The sequence below is a fragment of the Puccinia triticina genome, chromosome 2A (genome assembly GCF_026914185.1).
Source record: "Puccinia triticina chromosome 2A, complete sequence".
NCBI lineage: Eukaryota > Fungi > Basidiomycota > Pucciniomycetes > Pucciniales > Pucciniaceae > Puccinia > Puccinia triticina.
This window is the reverse complement of record NC_070559.1, coordinates 714,951-733,093: the sequence shown is the minus strand read 5'-3', so window position 1 is coordinate 733,093 and position 18,143 is coordinate 714,951. Positions and strand designations below refer to the sequence as shown.

General features: G+C 45.4%; 3 protein-coding genes across 3 annotated transcripts; 2 read left to right on the top strand and 1 right to left on the bottom strand.

The window, feature by feature from the left end:
- Positions 1-1,995: 1,995 nt before the first annotated feature.
- Positions 1,996-2,761, top strand: PtA15_2A87 (uncharacterized protein; the record flags this gene model as incomplete). Its single annotated transcript, XM_053166945.1, has 4 exons — positions 1,996-2,216; positions 2,350-2,380; positions 2,493-2,546; positions 2,705-2,761. 4 exons carry the CDS (start codon positions 1,996-1,998, stop codon positions 2,759-2,761), a joined length of 363 nt encoding a protein of 120 aa, XP_053017330.1.
- Positions 2,762-3,354: 593 nt separating this feature from the next.
- Positions 3,355-4,541, bottom strand: PtA15_2A86 (uncharacterized protein; the record flags this gene model as incomplete). Its single annotated transcript, XM_053166934.1, has 7 exons — positions 3,355-3,456; positions 3,573-3,684; positions 3,770-3,873; positions 3,951-4,073; positions 4,163-4,258; positions 4,338-4,354; positions 4,454-4,541. 7 exons carry the CDS (start codon positions 4,539-4,541, stop codon positions 3,355-3,357), a joined length of 642 nt encoding a protein of 213 aa, XP_053017329.1.
- Positions 4,542-5,505: 964 nt separating this feature from the next.
- On the top strand, positions 5,506-7,524 carry PtA15_2A85 (uncharacterized protein; the record flags this gene model as incomplete). The annotated part of the gene is made up of 10 exons (XM_053166923.1): positions 5,506-5,638; positions 5,705-5,728; positions 5,802-5,828; positions 5,912-5,977; positions 6,047-6,088; positions 6,166-6,246; positions 6,342-6,407; positions 6,483-6,563; positions 6,986-7,267; positions 7,337-7,524. 10 exons carry the CDS (start codon positions 5,506-5,508, stop codon positions 7,522-7,524), a joined length of 990 nt encoding a protein of 329 aa, XP_053017328.1.
- Between the last annotated feature and the right edge of the window lie 10,619 nt (positions 7,525-18,143).

The window sequence follows — 18,143 nt, the reverse complement described above, 5'->3', positions numbered from 1 at the left end:
AAGAATATATAAAGGAGGCTTTTGAGCGAGTAAAAGCCTCCTCAGATTCATACCAACCACCTCGTCGCCATACCTGCCCCGCCCCCGTCTATCCGACCGGTTGCCTGCCTATATTGTTACGATCTTGGTTCGTTGAGTTGTTTGCCGTCTTCTTTCGCGGACCCTCTTCACGAGTAAGTCCGCTGTTCCCTTCTTTCTCTATCGGGAGTATATCCCCTGTCCTGGGAACGTTTCTACGTTCAAAACACACCCTTAGTTGGGCCCCAGAAGTCACAGGTTTTTATAAAAACCCCTGCGCAACTGGTGCGCAGGCCCTGTAAGATCCACGGAGGGCACTTAAATACCCCAGGCGCTCCTGGCCCCTCCATTAAACCCCTTTTTGGGTCTATCTCAATATAACCTTAAAGTTATTTTAATATACTTTTGCCGCGCTTCCATTGCGCTTACCACCGCACTGCTGCGCAGTCACCGGTGTAGCTAGAAGAGTATATCTACAACAGCTGGTTCAAATTGTAAGCCTGCTCATCTGTTTTCCCAGGGGAATGATGTGGGCAAGGCTGAAACGCTGCGCTGCACTACAAAAAAGCGGTCTTTTAGCGCAGTGCAGCGGGGAACCGCTGCGCGGTCAGCCCAAAAAGCGGTAGCGCAGCGCCAGTCCCGCTGCGCTACCGCTGAAAATAGTGGGGGCCCGCTTTTTCCCTGACCCAAAAAGTGGTAGAGCAGCGGACGGGGCCGCTCCTTTCAGCGCCGCGCAGCGGCCACCAAAACAGCTGCGCTTTGCGCTGCGCTGCGCTTTTTTTGGCTGGCAGCGGGGGAGCGCTACGCGGCCAGGTCAAAAAGCGGTAACACAGCAATGGGTCCGCTGCGCTACCGCTGAAAGTAGCGGGTTCCCGCTTCTTGCCAGACCCAAAAAGCGGTAAAAGACTCGCCGCTCACAATAAAACAAACAAATCTGTGGCAGGTAAGCTCGATCTCCCCACCCAGTTACAGTCCGTCAATACTTTCAGCGCAGCGCAGCGGCCACCAAAACCGCTGCGCTGCGCTTTTTGAAGCGCAGCGCTTTCACCCTTGATGTGGGGATCCCGTCAATCTGTGTTCTTGTTGGCTCCATGTAAGGACTCCAGATGAGTCCTTCACTGGTCGTCAAAGAGGGGCGCGAGGACCAGAGCCAGGAGGCCTCTGAGAGCGATTCTAGTTCACGGGTGTGCTTCTTTGCAGGTGAGGGAAAGCAAGGCTAGCCAGAGAGATGTGGGGAACAGGATCTCTCAGTATGTACAACCAGGGAACTGAAGGAGAAGAAGGGAAAGGGAGAAGGCTTATCTAGCCGGAGAAATGTGGGGAACAGGATCTCTAGCGGCTAGGAAGGGGAAAACGGACTTGAACTAAGTGGGCAGGAAGTGTCACAAGCTGAGGTGGTCTTGTGAAAGGTTCTTGTAAGACTCCAGGAATGGGGGCTTACACTCCACCAGGAGCCCAGGGATGGCCGTAGAATCCTTGTCTGTGGGAACAACAAGGATATCCCATTGAACAAAAATAAAGGTTCCCATTGGCTCCACCGGGAGCCCAAGGGCAGCCGTGGAATCCTCTTTGGTGGGAGCAAAGGGGGAATCCTGTCAAAGACATTTTGTGGTGCTGTCGGCTCCACCGTGAATTTATCACGGGGAGACCCCAGGAGGGTGGAGACGACTGGGTATCACGTTGTCTCCGCCCATTTTCAACGGGTTGGTGATACCGACGGGGGCACAGGGAAATCCACGTGGGTTTCACAAAGCCGGCGTCACCCGTTGCATCCACGAACCCACTTGCCAGGAAGTACCCCCGGCGTGTAATTGAATAGATTTTTTTCTGTCTCGGTGCCGTGTGGCCAATTTGGTTTCTGTGCGGATATGTTGAATTCTGCGATATGTAGAATTCTGCGCACTGCGGAAATGTGTCCAAGGTGTAAGTTGAAGACGTTGAAACGCAGAACAAGATCAGAAAGAAACAGACCCCAAGATGAAGACACCGAAGGCAGACGAAGACCAGAAGGAAGAACAGCGATCACTGGGGGAGATCAACGCCAGAGCCTTTCCGAGCGCACCATCAACTCAGCAAGACCTGATAGACAGACGACACCAAAAGAGCAACAAGCATCCTCGTCAGACCGAAAAAGCTGGCCATAAGGGATCGGAACGGCACCTCGATCAGGACGGAGAGGCGCTTAAGATTCCTTCAAAGTACGTCGTAGTGTCTCAAATAGTCAACCGGTCTTTTGTATACATGCATACATAGGTAAAATTGCATGCAACTGTTTTTCCGGGGCGATGGTTTCTCTGTTGGCGATGGGTTCTTTCTTTACGTCCTCCATAGGTTGGTCGATCCATGTCAAGCGGCACGAAAAGTGAGTCCTGCCTTCTTTCAGGAAAACAACACATTTCTTGTGGAAAAGTGATACTCTGTTCAATCTGATACTAACTGATATGATCCTATCTTTCAATCACTAAAATTTAAAGGCCTCACATAGATGTCTTGATAGAAATAACTACGACAAATCGCTTTGTTATGATGTGCGTTTGGGATCTACTGCGCTTTGAAGCTCGTCTGTTTTCTCGTCATGAAATGAACGCAAGACTGATCAAGATCTTGATCTTTGAATGTCTTTCCGGCGACGACGCGTGATACATCAAACCATGGGTTGCTGTTGACGGCGACTCTTGGAAAACAGTACTTTGAAGTATACAGGGAGTGTACCAAGCGATGGGTAGATTCCAAGAAAAAGTAGTCTGTTCTTATATCAATCTCATCAACCGATGCCAAATAGTAGGTAGAGACTTTGACTCGAATCTAGGCAGGAAACAAAATAAAAAAGGCCCGTCTGGTCAAATAAAGATGCATATACGTATTCATCGTCAAATACCATATTCTCCCACAAGCCTACATTTTAACCAAGGATTTCACAGGTATGCATGCTCACCAACAAACCAACAGAACAACTCTCCAAGAAGTGCGCAATGTCAAATCAAATCTGCACTTAAAAAAATAAATAAAAAACTCTCCAATACAAGTTTCCGGATTTTGTAGCGCAAAAGTATGCAGGATCTTTGTCACATTTGCTATTCACATAGAAGCAAGTCGTCCAATCTATTAACAAGCGGCTCAGTGAGCTTCAGAGCACACAGGATGGGACATGGAATCTCTGAATCTTTGCTTCTGCCGCATGTGGCCCAAATCACAAGGCGAGGTGATATATTTTTGTCTAGGTCTGTCGCGCAACATTCAGGTAGTATTACGAGAAGATAATTGCTGGTAGTGTTACATGTGATATATCTGTATATTTTCTGGGTGAGATTTTCTTTGGCATTTTTTTCGAAATCGTTAAATGGCGTGGTGAACTGAATCGTTCAAGCCATTGATTTTCTCGTGGTCGGTTGGATTGGCTTGGGCTTCGTAAATTGCGATGACCGGTTTACGCGATAGCTTGATTGTTTGTAAGGTTGTGCAGGAAACCACAGCAGCCGAGGTCAGCTTGGACATATATACATAGATAATTCTAAGTTTATTCCAAAAAAAAAAATGAAAGAGGGGTTTCTTACATTCGTGAATTCGCCTTTAAAGCCTAAGAAATATACTTGACTTTTATCGGCTCCGGGTGAAGTGGAATTGAAAAAGATTGACAGTGAAGTTACCGAAGAAAACTTGGCGACTCTAGAATGGTTGTTTGTCGATTGAGAAACAAAGATGAGTGACCGGGACCCAGGATGCAGACAAACTGTATCAGATCTTATCTGACCTGACTGGAAATTCAACCACTTCGTTTGTCTCTGGGATGTCTAGAACTTGAATCGGTTTTCTTGATTCGAGAGTATCGAAATCCAAGTTAGGTTCGTTTGCATACTGCGGTTTGATTTTTGTCCCGTGTAGTTTGCATTTAGTCCAAACAACAGATAAAGGTCTCAAGGGAGGGAGCTGACTAGATGGGCATGAGTGGGACGAAATTGACCAGGTACAGTTCTGATAATTACGGTCCTCAGTTTCACCGAGCCAGTGAATGGTATCTGGATGATCATTTGCTGGTCCATATCGGATTCGGTAAACTAGAGGCACACATGTTCAAACACAAAGGAACCAAATCAGATCTCTAATACATGGAAGAAGTTTGTAGTTCAGAATTTTTAATTCTGACTTGAGCATCGTCCAGTCGATCGTCCCATGGTTTTATACACGATTTCGCCGGATGATTGGGCTCGACGTTGTAGCCTGTCACTTGATCAAGAGCAATCTTTTTTTTTTTTGAGGAAGGAAATTTTGGAGTGATTGAGAGGACATTCTCTTGAAAACGACCGAAGTAGATAGCGCACCTTTGAAAACAAAAAATCTGGATGAATACAGATCCCAAATGAAGTTGATGATCATGATCAGCCTCTACATCATCCATATATTTGGCAGACAGATGTATGTAGTTTCAGGCGCTCGCCTTGGTTTCCTTCTCCGGGTTTGATGTGCTGGTCGTCCTGGTTGTGAGCTTCGTGTGAGCAGCAGGAGTGCTGATGCGGGTTCGCCATCCTGAAGGAACCTGGAAAAAGTGGGTGCACCGTTCAACCTGCCATTGACACAGCGTCAAGACCGCTGCTCCCCGCGACACGGCCCCGATTTCCGATCCACCCGATGATCCTGTGGCCAGGCCTCCCTCCACCATGGCCGGAAGCAAAGAAACACAGCCTACTGGCCACTGCGCAATGCGTACTCCAGGGCCGAAGGAGAAAGCTGTGCGGTAAGTTCGAAAATCGGCCACATCCTCGCCGCGCCGAGAGTGAAACTTTGGTGACTCGTCAAAGCCTGTGCCGACTCTTGTGTCAACTGCGGTACCAACTCGCCCTGAGTCGCCCAGGTGGAAACTCTTGGCCGAAGACCCCACCGGTACTTCCCAGCGAAAACTCTGCCAAAGCCGCAGCGGACGTGGTGACAAACAATAAAACCTCATTCATACCAATGGCAACTGCAGCTAGCAACACCGTTTGCGCAGACGGAATGCGCTCCAGCTGTGGCATGGATATCTGCGCGCCTAGGCCTCAGGAGGAGCTAGTACTTGTGGAATACGGATCCCCTTGATCAATTGTGTCTACAATGACCAGGACACAGGACTGCGCTTTCTGTACTCATCACCAGACAAAGTTATAATCAACGAACCAGACCAAGATAAGCCTCAACAGGTTGACATTCCCTGGCATGTTTCTACGACGATAAAATCCTCGGTTGCTGAAGTTTTTCCCAGCAATTTTAAGGATACGCCCTCTGCGTTTATGCCTCAGAGGCCTGCCTGATTTAAAGCGTTTCAACCATGAAGAATTACTCTGATTGTACAGAATTTGAGTGATGGCAAGAGCCAGGACAACAAGAGACAGGGGAGGTGAAATTTGTGGCGTCATTCGACTCTTTAAACTCGCCACGTAGACATCCCCCCCCCCTGACTTCGAGACTCCTACCCAAAAAAAGTAGCTAATCTTGGCGCCAATTGCTAGCAATACCATGTTGTTAACCAGACTCTTGATTGCCTTCCACCTCTTGAAGTCCCATGGACTTGCGCACCCGCTTTCACCTGGGAAGCCTCTCCTGAAGAGAGCAGTTTTGGGTGCTGCAGAGACAGGGCAAATTGTGAATGGTATGTTGAAATGCCGATAATCGTGGGGCTTTCTTGTCGGGAATTGATTCGTACTTTATTCTTTAGAAGCAGAAAAGGTCGCAGAGCAAGGTCAGTGCATCAATCCAATTGGAATGAGACTTTCCGAAAACGAGACGATCTGATATTTATATATTTGAACTAGGCCTCTATGATATTGAAGGACCAGCAGGTGAGTGATCTGTATGCCAACATTTTCGAAACACTTGAACGATAGACAGTGAGTAATTTGTATTTCAAAACACTTTTATAAAGGTCTGAAGGGTTCAGAACAGCAGGACCTGAAGATGGGTGCGGCGGTTCTTGACCCACGAAACCGCAGTAAGTCTCGGTTTTCAAGCCGCGAGCGTCAATCTGAGGGAACGCTCAGGTATTATGAATACTTTGCAGTTGATCAGGCGAATCTTGGAAGCGGAAGACGTTCCAAACCCAGTGAGTCAAGCTTATGCCAATTTATGTTTTCATGAATCCAACGCTTTTGACTCCCTTTCGGTTAAACTTGCCCTTAGTCAAAGTCCCAGTAATGGCAACGGAAAGAAGGAAATCAGCTCTCAAACGTCCAACAGCATCCGATCAAACGCAACAAATTCGTTAGCATCCTGAATTGATTTCACAAATCAAACGATCCATGTCATTGACAACTTTGCATTGTGATTTTTTTTTTAAAAAAAAAATGAGAACTCAGAGCCTGAAAACCCCAGAAAAGTGAGCTGGAGTACTGATATCCCCAGTGAAAAATTTTCAAAACCCAGTTAGTAAGAGGTCTTTCTAGTATAAAGGCTTTTATGGATCAATTTTCCCACATTTTGATCGAACTTGGCACCAGTGGAACTCCCAGTAACCAAAACAAAACCAATTCGATCGGCCCTCAAATCTCAAACAGCATCGGACCCAGCTCAGAAACTTAGTGAGCATCCTGAATTGATCTTAAAAATTAAGCATTGTGCTATGGTATCAACAACTATCTGATCTACTTTTTTGTTTGAGAAAACTCAGAGCCTGGAAAAAAAATTGAAAAGAAAAAATTAACCTGGAGTGAAATAAATCCACCACCTTTGGAACCAGAAATCCAAGAGGTGTGTAAAAAAGTTCTAACTTTCCAGAACTCGTGAAAAATGGTTCATGCATACATATCTTAACAAAAGCATTACCCGCAGGAACACCCAAAATACATACAGTCTTATATAAATGAGCGATGGTCCTGGCGCCATTTTGCTGACGTACGGCACAAAGACCCAGAATATATAAGACTGAATAGTGTAGTAGTTGGGAAAGATTACATTCAAACGGACAGTGGGATTATTGAAAAACCTAAAATACGACTTCTAGAACCTAAAATGAAGAAGGTCAAGTACAATAACATAGATATTGATGTGCCTGCAGACTTTGAAGACGACCATGAAGTTGAACCTAAGAAAGAAGCAAGTGCTCCTTTTGGTTTTATCAAATCCATATTGAACTTTTTTTGGCCTGAGGAAAACTTGAATAGCAGCAACGCAAGAGTACACAAGTTTCAAGAATTTGAACATGAACATGAAGGTGGTGAAAAATCTGATAAAAATCCAGAATTTCAAAGGAAATTTCAATTACCTGAGTATAAGGAAGGGGAAGGTGAGTCCTGATTACAACTTTGAGTAATTGCAAAAAAAAACCCATAAAAATCAAATTTGCATTTGCCAGGATGGTGGGAACAGCTTGAAAAGATGAAATCTTGCGCTGCAGAGAAAAAAACCAAGATTGAAGGTTTGATCAAGGATTTGTTAGATGGTAATTTTTTGGAGGGAGAAAATTTCATTGAGTCCAATGCTGGAAATAAACTTTTTGAGAATGATGAATCTGAATTAGAGTTCTTAGTCAATAGCCTATGAAGATATTACATATATCCAAAATTGGTTAACAGATCACTAATTTGTTTAAAAAGAGCTTCAAAATGAGGGTGGAAAAGCAAGAAATTCTGAATGTTTCTTTTTCTTCTTGTGACCATAAATTTTGAAAAAACTTTGAAGACTATCCATATTCCATCTGATGAAAACTTTTCTGGTGGGGCTTCATTACATCGGGGGGTACTACATAATTACATAGTTTCTTCAAACAATCCAAGTTTATTAAAGACAGAGAAACACAGAAACAAAGATCAAGGGTTCCCCCTACAAATTAACAAAATTACAGAAAAATGCAAGGGTTCCCCCTTCCAAAAAAAAACAAATCACAAAAAAAGTGTTATTAACACAAAATCTAAACACCACAAACTAGACCCACTATCCATCCCTGTCTAGCAGGGTTTAAAATAGTGGGTGGATGGCCCCCAGCGCGCCGCATTGAAGGCATTATGCAAAGGGGGGCCAACGAGATTAGCCCCTCAAACTGCGCAAGTGCAACAGCGGAGGGGTGAGGACGAACCGCACGCTGGAAGTACAGCGGCAGAGGACGCCCTGGGGGACATAAGCAAGCAAGCCAAGGTCTATTTTATAGACAATCCAGCATTTAAAAGCCCTGACAACTACGCCACTGCCACGCCCCTCTGGTATCTCCGACCTGCAAGCCGGTGTTTTGAAAGGCTAGGTGTTGTCTAGGTTTTGGGCTGCGCGTGACCACGACAACATGTATCCAGAAACCACCAAAGCCGCAAGCAACCCAACCATCACCAGCCTCAGAATCTAGAGCTTGCTGCCCAGGTGAAGGATTACCACTCCGAGGCAGCCGCCCTCAAGGATGCGATCTCGAACTTATCCAAGGATGGGGTCACCTTGGAACAACACCTGTTGGATTTGGCCACACAACTTCCCAACGACATCCACCCCAGTGTTCCGATCGGCGCGTACGAACAATTCGAGATCGTCTCTCTGTCTTCCGGCTCAACGCTTTCTGCCAACCCACTGCCCTTCAACTCTTTCGAAGTTCCTTCTCGCCCACCAGACCCTCACCGGGACCATTTCAAAATCATGACCGAACTAGGATGGTTATTGTTCACAGACGGACAGAAGACAACCGGGCCGTCGTTCCCCTTTCTGCTCGGCAACGGGGCCTTTCTCGAGCTCGCGCTAACGCAGTATGCGATCTCCACTGCCGTTTAGTCCGGCTGGAATCTCATCCTGGGGCCAGACATCGTCCGAACCGAACTCTCAGAGCGATGCGGCTTTTCTCCCCGGGACGGGGGCGAATCCAATCACACGCACTTCGTCTTGACCCACAAGACCAACGACACCAACTCGGAGGAAGGAGATCAATCGTTAGAGCATCTCTCGACCCAATCTCTGTCTCGCCGCAACGGCCGAAATCCCCCTCGTGGGCTCCTTTCACTCATCAACTCTCCCCAACAAGGCTTGCCCCTCATTCCCATCGAGGGCCATCCAGCTCGTCAGTCTATGAACAGCTTATAGGGCCGAAGCTGGCGCGAGAGGAAGTGAAAGTCGAGGCTTATATCGAATTCATCAGTTTAAGAAAGTTGAACTCATGGCTATCACCCACTCTGACCTCGCAACGAGTGAGAAGATGCTTCAAAAGATGCTCGAGCTTCAGATTCAGATTGTTGCCAGTCTTAATCTTCCATAGAGGTATTTCGTTTTGTTCTTGAAAAACATGGATTTATCCATTAAAACTTGGTGAAGCCATCGATTGACGTCTTTCCCAAAAACAAAAGGGTCTTGGAGTTGTCAAGTCAGGAGTTAGGTGCATCGGCCTACCACAAATATGATATTGAGACGTGGATCCCAGGGCTGGGAAGATGGGGAGAGGTAACTGATGAAATTGTGTTTGCCTGGGAAATCCTCCCGACAGAATTCCCAACACTCAGCCACCGCACATCTATACCTAGGTCTCTTCAGCCTCAAACTGTACGGATTACCAATCCCGGCGGCTCGGGGATCCGCTCCAAAGTGCGCCGACCGTGTCCCGATCCCTGTACGGGAAATCAGGACTCAGGAGAAGGCGAGCCGGAGAGCAAGCCGGTTCCAAGCCGGAGAGGAAGCGACAAGCCGGCTTACGTCCACACTCACAACGCCACCGCTGCAGCAATGCCCTGGCTGATCGTAAGTCTGGTCAAGAACGGCGTGATCCTGGACCAGAATAACAAGGTCACGGGCATCAAACTACCCGCGATCTTGAAGGATTTTTGGCTCGGCGAATCGACAGACATCGAGTGGGTACCTTCTAAACCGTCAACTTGATTCACGTCGGTAGGGTCTCCCTTTTTGGCTAGGAAATAAAATTGGTTTATGCATATCTATTTAGACCACTATTCAAAATTCTGTTAGTGATGATTTTCCTATTGAGATGCCATACTCAAAACTACATGTTCATAGTATAATCTTTCTCCCCTCTCTGCATTTCTTTGACCTTGTCTTAGTGTACTCAAATGGCTGCGTGGATCGAGATGTATTGCATGATAGGTGTTTTGTGCAATACTACCAGCTGATTCAAAATAAAAGGTATGAAAAGATGTGTTTGGATCTTTTTGGAGAGTAAAGATTTATATGCAGGCAGGAACATGCCATTCCTGAGGTTACAAAATGCACCATGCTTTGCAAATCTGCCCGACCCTTGACTGTGTACCAGGCGCCCTTTCAAAGGCTTCCAAATTATTATCATCACTTCTACATGTTGTGTTGTCAAAAGCAATCATATTCAATTCATCTCACTAGCCCTGGCCTCTCTTTTTTCACTTTCTGTTATGAGCAAACAGAAGTGGCCGCCACAATGTCTTATGATTAGGGCCTCCATGAACATGTATATCTCTGAGGAAGACAATCCTGGAGGTGAAAAGTATTGTCTGCAATTAGGTCTCATCAGTTCAAATCAATGTAAGTTGTTGACTGATGCTACATTTTTGACTGATGCTACATTGTTGACTGATGCTACATGAGGACAACAGCTCATTTCCAGCTTGATAGAGAACAGATTACTTATCAGCTCCAGCCCATGACTATTCCCCCTTTCCTTATCAGTGACTGTATACTATTTTTGACATGGTCACTTGACATCCAACTCATTTCTACAAAATCAAAGTTTCCTGGTTGTTAGTTTCCTGATTGAAATATCCAAAGCCAGCTCAGCTGAGCAGTGCATGCTTGTTTGTAATGAAGAGCTCTGATTTGTATTTGGAATTACTGAAATTGAGATTGATGCAATTTACAAACTGACCCAATCCAAAGCTGTGTTATTCATTTATAAGGTGTCACTGTTAGCCAAAGAATAAAAAAGGCAAGTTCTCTGCTTGTTAACCCATTAAAAAGCCACACAATTATTAGTGTGCAGGCCGGCCTGCTGCCCCGGTGTCTTTTTGAGGAAACTTTTTTTTTGAATGCTGTGAAGTGAACCCCTGATTCTCTGCAGCGGCGCAGCCGCCTTGGCCTCTAGTTAGATTATGAATAGGTGAATATCACATTCAACTCCCAATTTTTTCCAACCTTGAATATTTTCTTATTGATTCAGATCCCCATTATAAGAGCTCCTCAAAACATGTCTTTTTTCCTTACTTTTTTATCTCAATTTAATTGAATATTCTGGTTTCTTTTTTTGTGTCTCTTTTCCAAATTCTCCAATGTGGTTGCATCACATTTTTCTGTGATAATTCATTGGTTCAGCTTACTGATATTTGATCAGCTACCATATTCCAATCAAAAACATCACTTTTTACTCTTTCTATCTCATTTGAATGATCTTTGGTTGATGTTGCACCATGACCCAGCCTGAGCCAACAGCAGCATCAGCATATCAGCCTGACTGACGCGTGCCTGAATGTATCCTCCACCGGATCATCAGTAACCAAAGATACTTGCCTAACTTTAGTAACCCAATAACACATGTGTACTCCGATAACAGAGACTTGCAAAAGGAGGATGAGACGTAGTATGTAACTTGCAACCAGCTGAGTAAACATTCCATTATGTACATGGGACGAGCAGATGAAACGTGATGAGCAAAGGAAACAGATGTGCCATAGTTTGGCAAAAACACTGAACAAGAATTTACAAAGTTCACACTTCCCGAGAGCACAACAAACACTTAAGTATCAGTACCAATAAGATACAAACTTCCTCCCCCCCAATTTATGTTTGCTCACAATCCGTTTATTCTACCAGGTTTGACACCCCCGCAATCTTTTTTTCATCAAATTTGCTTTTGAGCCACTAGCATTCCTTCATCCTCCAAAATTCCAGCCAGATCGTAGCACCTCTCTTGGAACAGAACCATGTTGCCAGCCGGACCCAATGCGCAGAATTGTTCCTTGTTCTTTGTGTTCATCAATAGCTTTTTTGCTCGTTGTATATTCTCCCACCCAACTTTCTGCATGTCTGATATCAGCTTGTTGAACTCCGATCTTTTCATTCTATCAGCATTGGCTGCCCCTGAGAAACTGCTTGAGCCCGTCCGATTTGTACCCAAACATTGATCTTCAATCATTACCAAGATTGCGTGCGCAAGGTCCTTAAATTGACCGATGTCCCGCACTGAAATCTCCTTCGCCATCTCCCTCCTGGCCTTTGCGGTCAACAAACCCTTGGCCGACCTTTCCAAAGAATTGAAGCCAGATTTGAACACTGTCTTCGGATTCAACAGGTCTCCATCACCCTCTACCACCTCAACGTCGCTGCTTCCTTCACCTTCAGTGCAGCCGGTGTTGCCCTGATTACCATCCTTTGGTAACGCTCCGGAAGACAATCCACTTGACAGGTTTCCTCTAGCAAGTTGAGGGTGGGAATGCATCCACTCGATTTCCTCGATTTCCGGCAGACGAGACCTCTTGTCCAAATGTGAGTGCGGCGACATATCACATTGGTACCTTCTCTTTCTTGCATCAGGCTGAACACTGCAATGTGGTCTCAGAATCTCAATGTCGAAGTCAATGTGGTGGAAGGCCGAGTTACTACTGTGATTGTTGGACCCGGCTGACTGGAATGATGTGGATGATTGGCTTTGGGGAAAACATTGCCAAGGTCGAAGCAAGGATTCCCCGACCATGGTGGAGATGTCATGTCGCTGGGCTGAATCAATTACGACTGGGTTTTTGCTCTTGTTGGTCCTGGGGAGGCTCTGCACGTGACCAGCATGCCCATCAACAACCCGCTCAACAACCAGACGCTTTGATTCACGGGCAAGATAGAACATGTGCTTGCATGCGCTTCCGTGTTGTTCAAACCAGTAGCAAGTGCAGTCTGTGATTCTCCCTCTGAGTCGTCCTCCTGGATCCTCATAGCTCACTTTGTATGATTCCATTGTGGGATTTGAAAAAGAATCAATGATAAACTGCCCACCAAAATTCATTAGTTACTGCTGTTGTAATGGTTGTGACGAATACCAATTCTGTACTTACATAGCCAGCACTGCAAGAAAAACTCTAGAAACTGCTTGCAGTTGAGATGCAAGAGCTCAAGTCAAGCTGTGCCTCATGCAAGAATCAAGCACTGGTTGATTCAATTTCCATGCACATTGCATAATTTATGGAAGAGTGAGTCTAAGGTACAAAAAACCGGGTACAGGCTCCAAAATACTGAGTTGATACCTGTGCAAGTTCCCCTTTCATGTGAAAGTTCCCCTTTCATGTGAAAGTTCCCCTTCCATGTGAAAGTTCCCCTTTCATGTGAAAGTTCCCCTTTCATGTGAAAGTTCCCCTTTCATGTGAAAGTTCCCCTTTCATGTGCACATACCCCTTTCACATGCACATATCCCTTTTGTATGTATTCACCCCTTTCATAATGTGCACATACCCCTTTATGTGCACATACCCTGTCAGCCTTAGAGTCAACACAGTTGACCTAAAACTGCCTTTTATCTCCATTTTATACCTAAATGTGCTCATATCTTTTTAATCTTAATACATAAGGTTGTTTTGACTTCAGATTCCGATTTCTCATGCAATTTTGACCCTAGTGTTCACTGATCACTTTCCAATATCTCTACTCCTTCATAGAGTTTGTGGTTTGTGACACACGTGCGCAGCAGCGCCGTGTAGTCGCGCCTGAGCGCTCCAAACCACATGTACATGTGTGATTATGTCATCCAACTTTGAAAATTTTCGAAGTCAAGATCCCCCATGCAGCTGGAGGATCCACAGACTTCAGCACACCAGAACCATACCCCAGAGACACCCAGGATCACTAACCAGAGGCCACTTCACTCCCAGTATCACCACAGGATATTGACAGTAAGTACCCTCTTCTACTGACCTTGTTTATCTCAGAGGAAACTCTGTTGCTCTTGACTGCTCTCTCCCTGCTTCTGTTTCTCTCGTCTGCTACAAAAGATCCACAGGTTATCTCTTGTTAAGACCTTTAAAACCAGAGCAGAGTACAGTGCCCCCCACGACTTCTCAACTACCCCGCACCTGCAAAAAAAAATTGAACTTTGAACAATGTGTTCAAAGTCACCAGACATGTATCACATGTAAACTATACATTTTTGAGCCCTAATGAAGTAGGAGAACTCAAAAATATAACTTTGAAGTCTGTGCAATGCCTCAAAAAAAAGTTTCATTTTTTTCAGATGCAAAATTTGGAACAGCTGGTTTTAAGACCATAGTATGTGGTTACAGACATGTACTATGGACTTATAAAATATTTATTATGTATTTAGAGACTAAATTATCTATGTACATACATACTACAGGTGTAGATATTTATGTAAATATGTAGCTCCTTAGTTATTGATGATTGCCATATCCATCAGTACACTCTTTGGAATGTGGCAATGTGAAGAATATTTCTTCATTGCTCTCTTGGCAGCAAGTCCAGTGAAATTTCAATGAATTTGGACTATTATCATGCATGTTACCAGGTCTGGTTGGTGAAATGTGACATTTGCATCAAAAAATGTGCCAAAAAGAGCCCAGCATCAGCCCACTTTTAAAAGAATTTTTGAAAAAAAAACTCCAAAATTTGGAACCTCCCTGTAGGGGTAGTTGAGAAGTCGTGGGGGGCACTGTAGTCAACCTACTTCTGAATCCCACCACCGTTTCCTTGGTGTGAGTGGAGACTGTTGCATCTCTAGCACAGTTGGCAGCCTACTTTTCCAGGTAGAGCTTGGCCCATATTAAATCATAATTCAAACAGATCAAGTTTCTCTCTTCTCAGTTTCTCTCTTCTATTCCTCTTCTCTCCACTGCTTGTATTTCTTTATCCCAAGGAATTCAATCAGTGTCCCCCTTTTTCTTGTGTCCTGCTGTCACATAAGAGACTCAGGCTCACATACCCCTTTCATGTGTGTGTATCCCTTTTATGTGTGTGTATCCCTTTCATGTGTGTGTATCCCTTTCATGTGCGTGTATCCCTTTCATGTGCATGTATCCCTTTCACAATGTGTACATACCCCTTTCATGATGCTTTCATGACCCTTTCATGTTTACATGTCCCCTTTGAGGTTTTTACATCATTTTCAACCCTTTCATCATTGAGGTTTACATACCCCTTTGATGTTTACATATCCCTTTCATGTGCAAATACCGCTTACTGCACACACTCCTTTCATGCATACATACCCCTTTCATGCATACATACCCCTTTCATGAATACATAACCCTTTCATGCATGCATACCCCTTTCATCATGTGTACATATCCCTTCTTTGTGTTAATACATCTTCTCACATTCCCCTTTCATGCATACATATTCTTCTCAGATGTACATATCCCTTTCATGTGTACATACCCTTTTTATGTTATTCTGGCTGGATTCAATGGCACATGGAGTGTTTTCTAAAATAAAATAAAAGGGTGCTCAGGGGGATGTTCATTTGCAAGGTTGAACATTTGTCTCAGCCTACTGCATGAGCACTACAGCATGTTAAGCAATGAGATGCTGAACAAGGTACACACTGAAGGTGCACAGCATGGAATTTGGGTGCTTGACTCCAGCTTGAGCTGAGGCTTGATTCAAGCTTGCTGCATCTCAACTGCAAGCATTTTCTAGAGTTTTTCTTGCAGTGCAGGAAAAGAAAAAATGTGCACCCCAAGATTGTCAATGCCGCAATAGTGTACCCATCAGCAAGCTTTTTCGACCGCTCTTGAAATTTGTTGAAAACTTGAGCCTTATAGCCGCAATCAACGCTGTTGTGTTTGTTCCGATTTGTCACTTTAACATCGTGACACAAGATCTGCACAACTTCGTCAATTCGGCGCTTTTTGGTGTGGTGGTCCCTCTCGTGGCCAGCTAGTCAGGAGCATCACCGCCGCCAGCAACATCAAGATCAAGATTCCATTCCCTTCTCACCCCTCAAGACTCAAGAATTCACCTCTCCCCATCTCTCCTCTCCTTCTCAGTCCCCATCACCCTTCATTTTTCTTGGTCCTAACACAGCGGCTGCTGTGGGTTTATTTCCTTGTTTGTTTCTGGTTTTCTCCTTTTTCTGTTTGTTCCGCCTATCTCTTCTTTTCTTTTTTCCTTCCCTCTCTGTGGATCTTTTCTTTCTGTCTCCTCATGCTGTGTTTTCTTTTAGTTTCCTTTGTGCTGTTTCTTTTCTCCGCTTCTTTGTTGGTTTCTTTCTGCTGTTTTGTGTGTGCGCGCGTGTAGCGCGCGGAGGATGTGATGAAATGTATGTGACATGTCACCCGGAGTCCAAGTTCAGCTTGAACTTGGATGATGGGTGGCCATGGCATTCTGATCCCCAGAATACGGTCCATCCGGAGTTTATAGATCAGATCATCAGAGTTCAAACTTTCGGGCTCCACCCGCCGATCACGCTTCATCAAAAGTCTCAGTTCCCTTCCTTTCTTCCTTAAGATCACAATCCCCGACTCCCTCAAAACAAACAACCGCCGCCGCGGATCCAAAACCCCGGCGAACATCTCAAAACCACCCCCAACACCACAGCTATCCTGATTCCTTTCAGCGCTCATCTCTACGGACCACCGCCACGAGGGCAGCCTAAACAGCACTTCTCCCCTCACACGACTGCCGCCGCTTAGCACGGACAGGAGTCCCTCATCGGGCGGCGGGATGTATTGAGTCTTGAGCACCCGGTGCCAAGCTTCGACATAATTGTTGGTTTTAATTCCTTGGTGGGCAGTCTAAGAAGAAACCCTAGTGAGCTTGCATGTTTGACATCACACCGCCTATGTGGTAAAATAATACACTTACAGTTTGATAGAAGTGTGCCCAATGGATCATGTTTTGAACCCATTGCTTCTTGACATACTTTGCAAATTCTGATTTGACTTGTCCCCACTTGGCCAGGTACTCTGTCATCATTGGTGAAGGATCCGTTGTTGAGTACAAAATCTTGGAAAACTCAGCCTCCGCCTCTGTCGCCCGGGCGTGTAGATATGATACGGCCTGCCCTTTCAATGCTTTCAGGACGTGAAACAAGCACCAGTTGTGCTGTGGTGCTAGAGGCCCCAAGTCCTGGTATACGGATTGCACTGCGTTCCGAATCAGAACGGCACAATCACTCATGACCGTTTGGGGAATCAGGCCAGTTGAGTTGCGGATCCATCTCAAAATCCACTCAACCGGTTCACTGTGAGGAAAATTGACATCAAAAAACTCAGTAAGTACATGGTTAAGCTGACTGATACAAAAACTTACGTAGCAGCTGAGGCAGCAAAAGCCCAGCAGACCAACAGACCCTTACCAACCACCGCGTTGCCCACCATCACAGTGTACAGACCAATTTTCCTCCCATCTGAAAGGAAGAAGTTTGACACAGTACAGTGAGTACTATCAATCATAATAATACTCCTCCCGTACTGTAGCATCATTTCTCGCTGCCAGGATGATTGCATGACAAAAAGAAAGTCGGCCGAGTCAGTCAGGTTTGGTGTATAGATGTGCCAACCTTGCTTGGTCAGTCGTTCACCCCAGCGCACAAGCAAGCAAAATATGTTTTTGTCCATCCTTGCATCCAATTTGGTATGGGTTGCAATCAAGCTCCACACACGGTCGTATTTGACCCTGCGACATTCTGCCTCAAGTCTATCTTTGTCCAGCTGGACACAGAAAATCAAAATCAGTCAATCAATATTTGTTGCGGATGAGCAAGAGAGGACAAACAGGAGATATTTCGGGTGCCTTGAGAAGGGGTCAAATCTCCTTCCATCCAAGTCCAGATTGAACCTTGTCCTTCAACCAGTTGTCGACTACCAGCGGCGAGCGAGTAATCTGCATTTCATTGGCTGAGTATGGGTTGTGATTGTGGTCCCAATGCCACTCGACCCGCAGAGTATCCGTATCCACATGATGTAGGATCGTGAAGCGAGCCCGGCAACCACATTTTATTGCTGTTGCCTTTGAATTGCGAGAGTTCAGAGGAGGATGATGTTTTCCGCGACGTGGGCAGCTATAATCTAACCGGAAATGATACTGATGCGAGGTGCTGTGCTGTGCTGTTTTGTTGGTGTTATTGACCTCCTTCTGGGAATTCCATCTGAGGTTTGCCTGCATAGCTTCAACAAACAAATTGGCTGCTTGGCGCGACTTCCCCGGCATGGAGAAGAAGTGAGGGTTGGTAGGAAAAGACGCGGCCACTACATCAAGTTGTCGAACCATTCAAAGGGTGT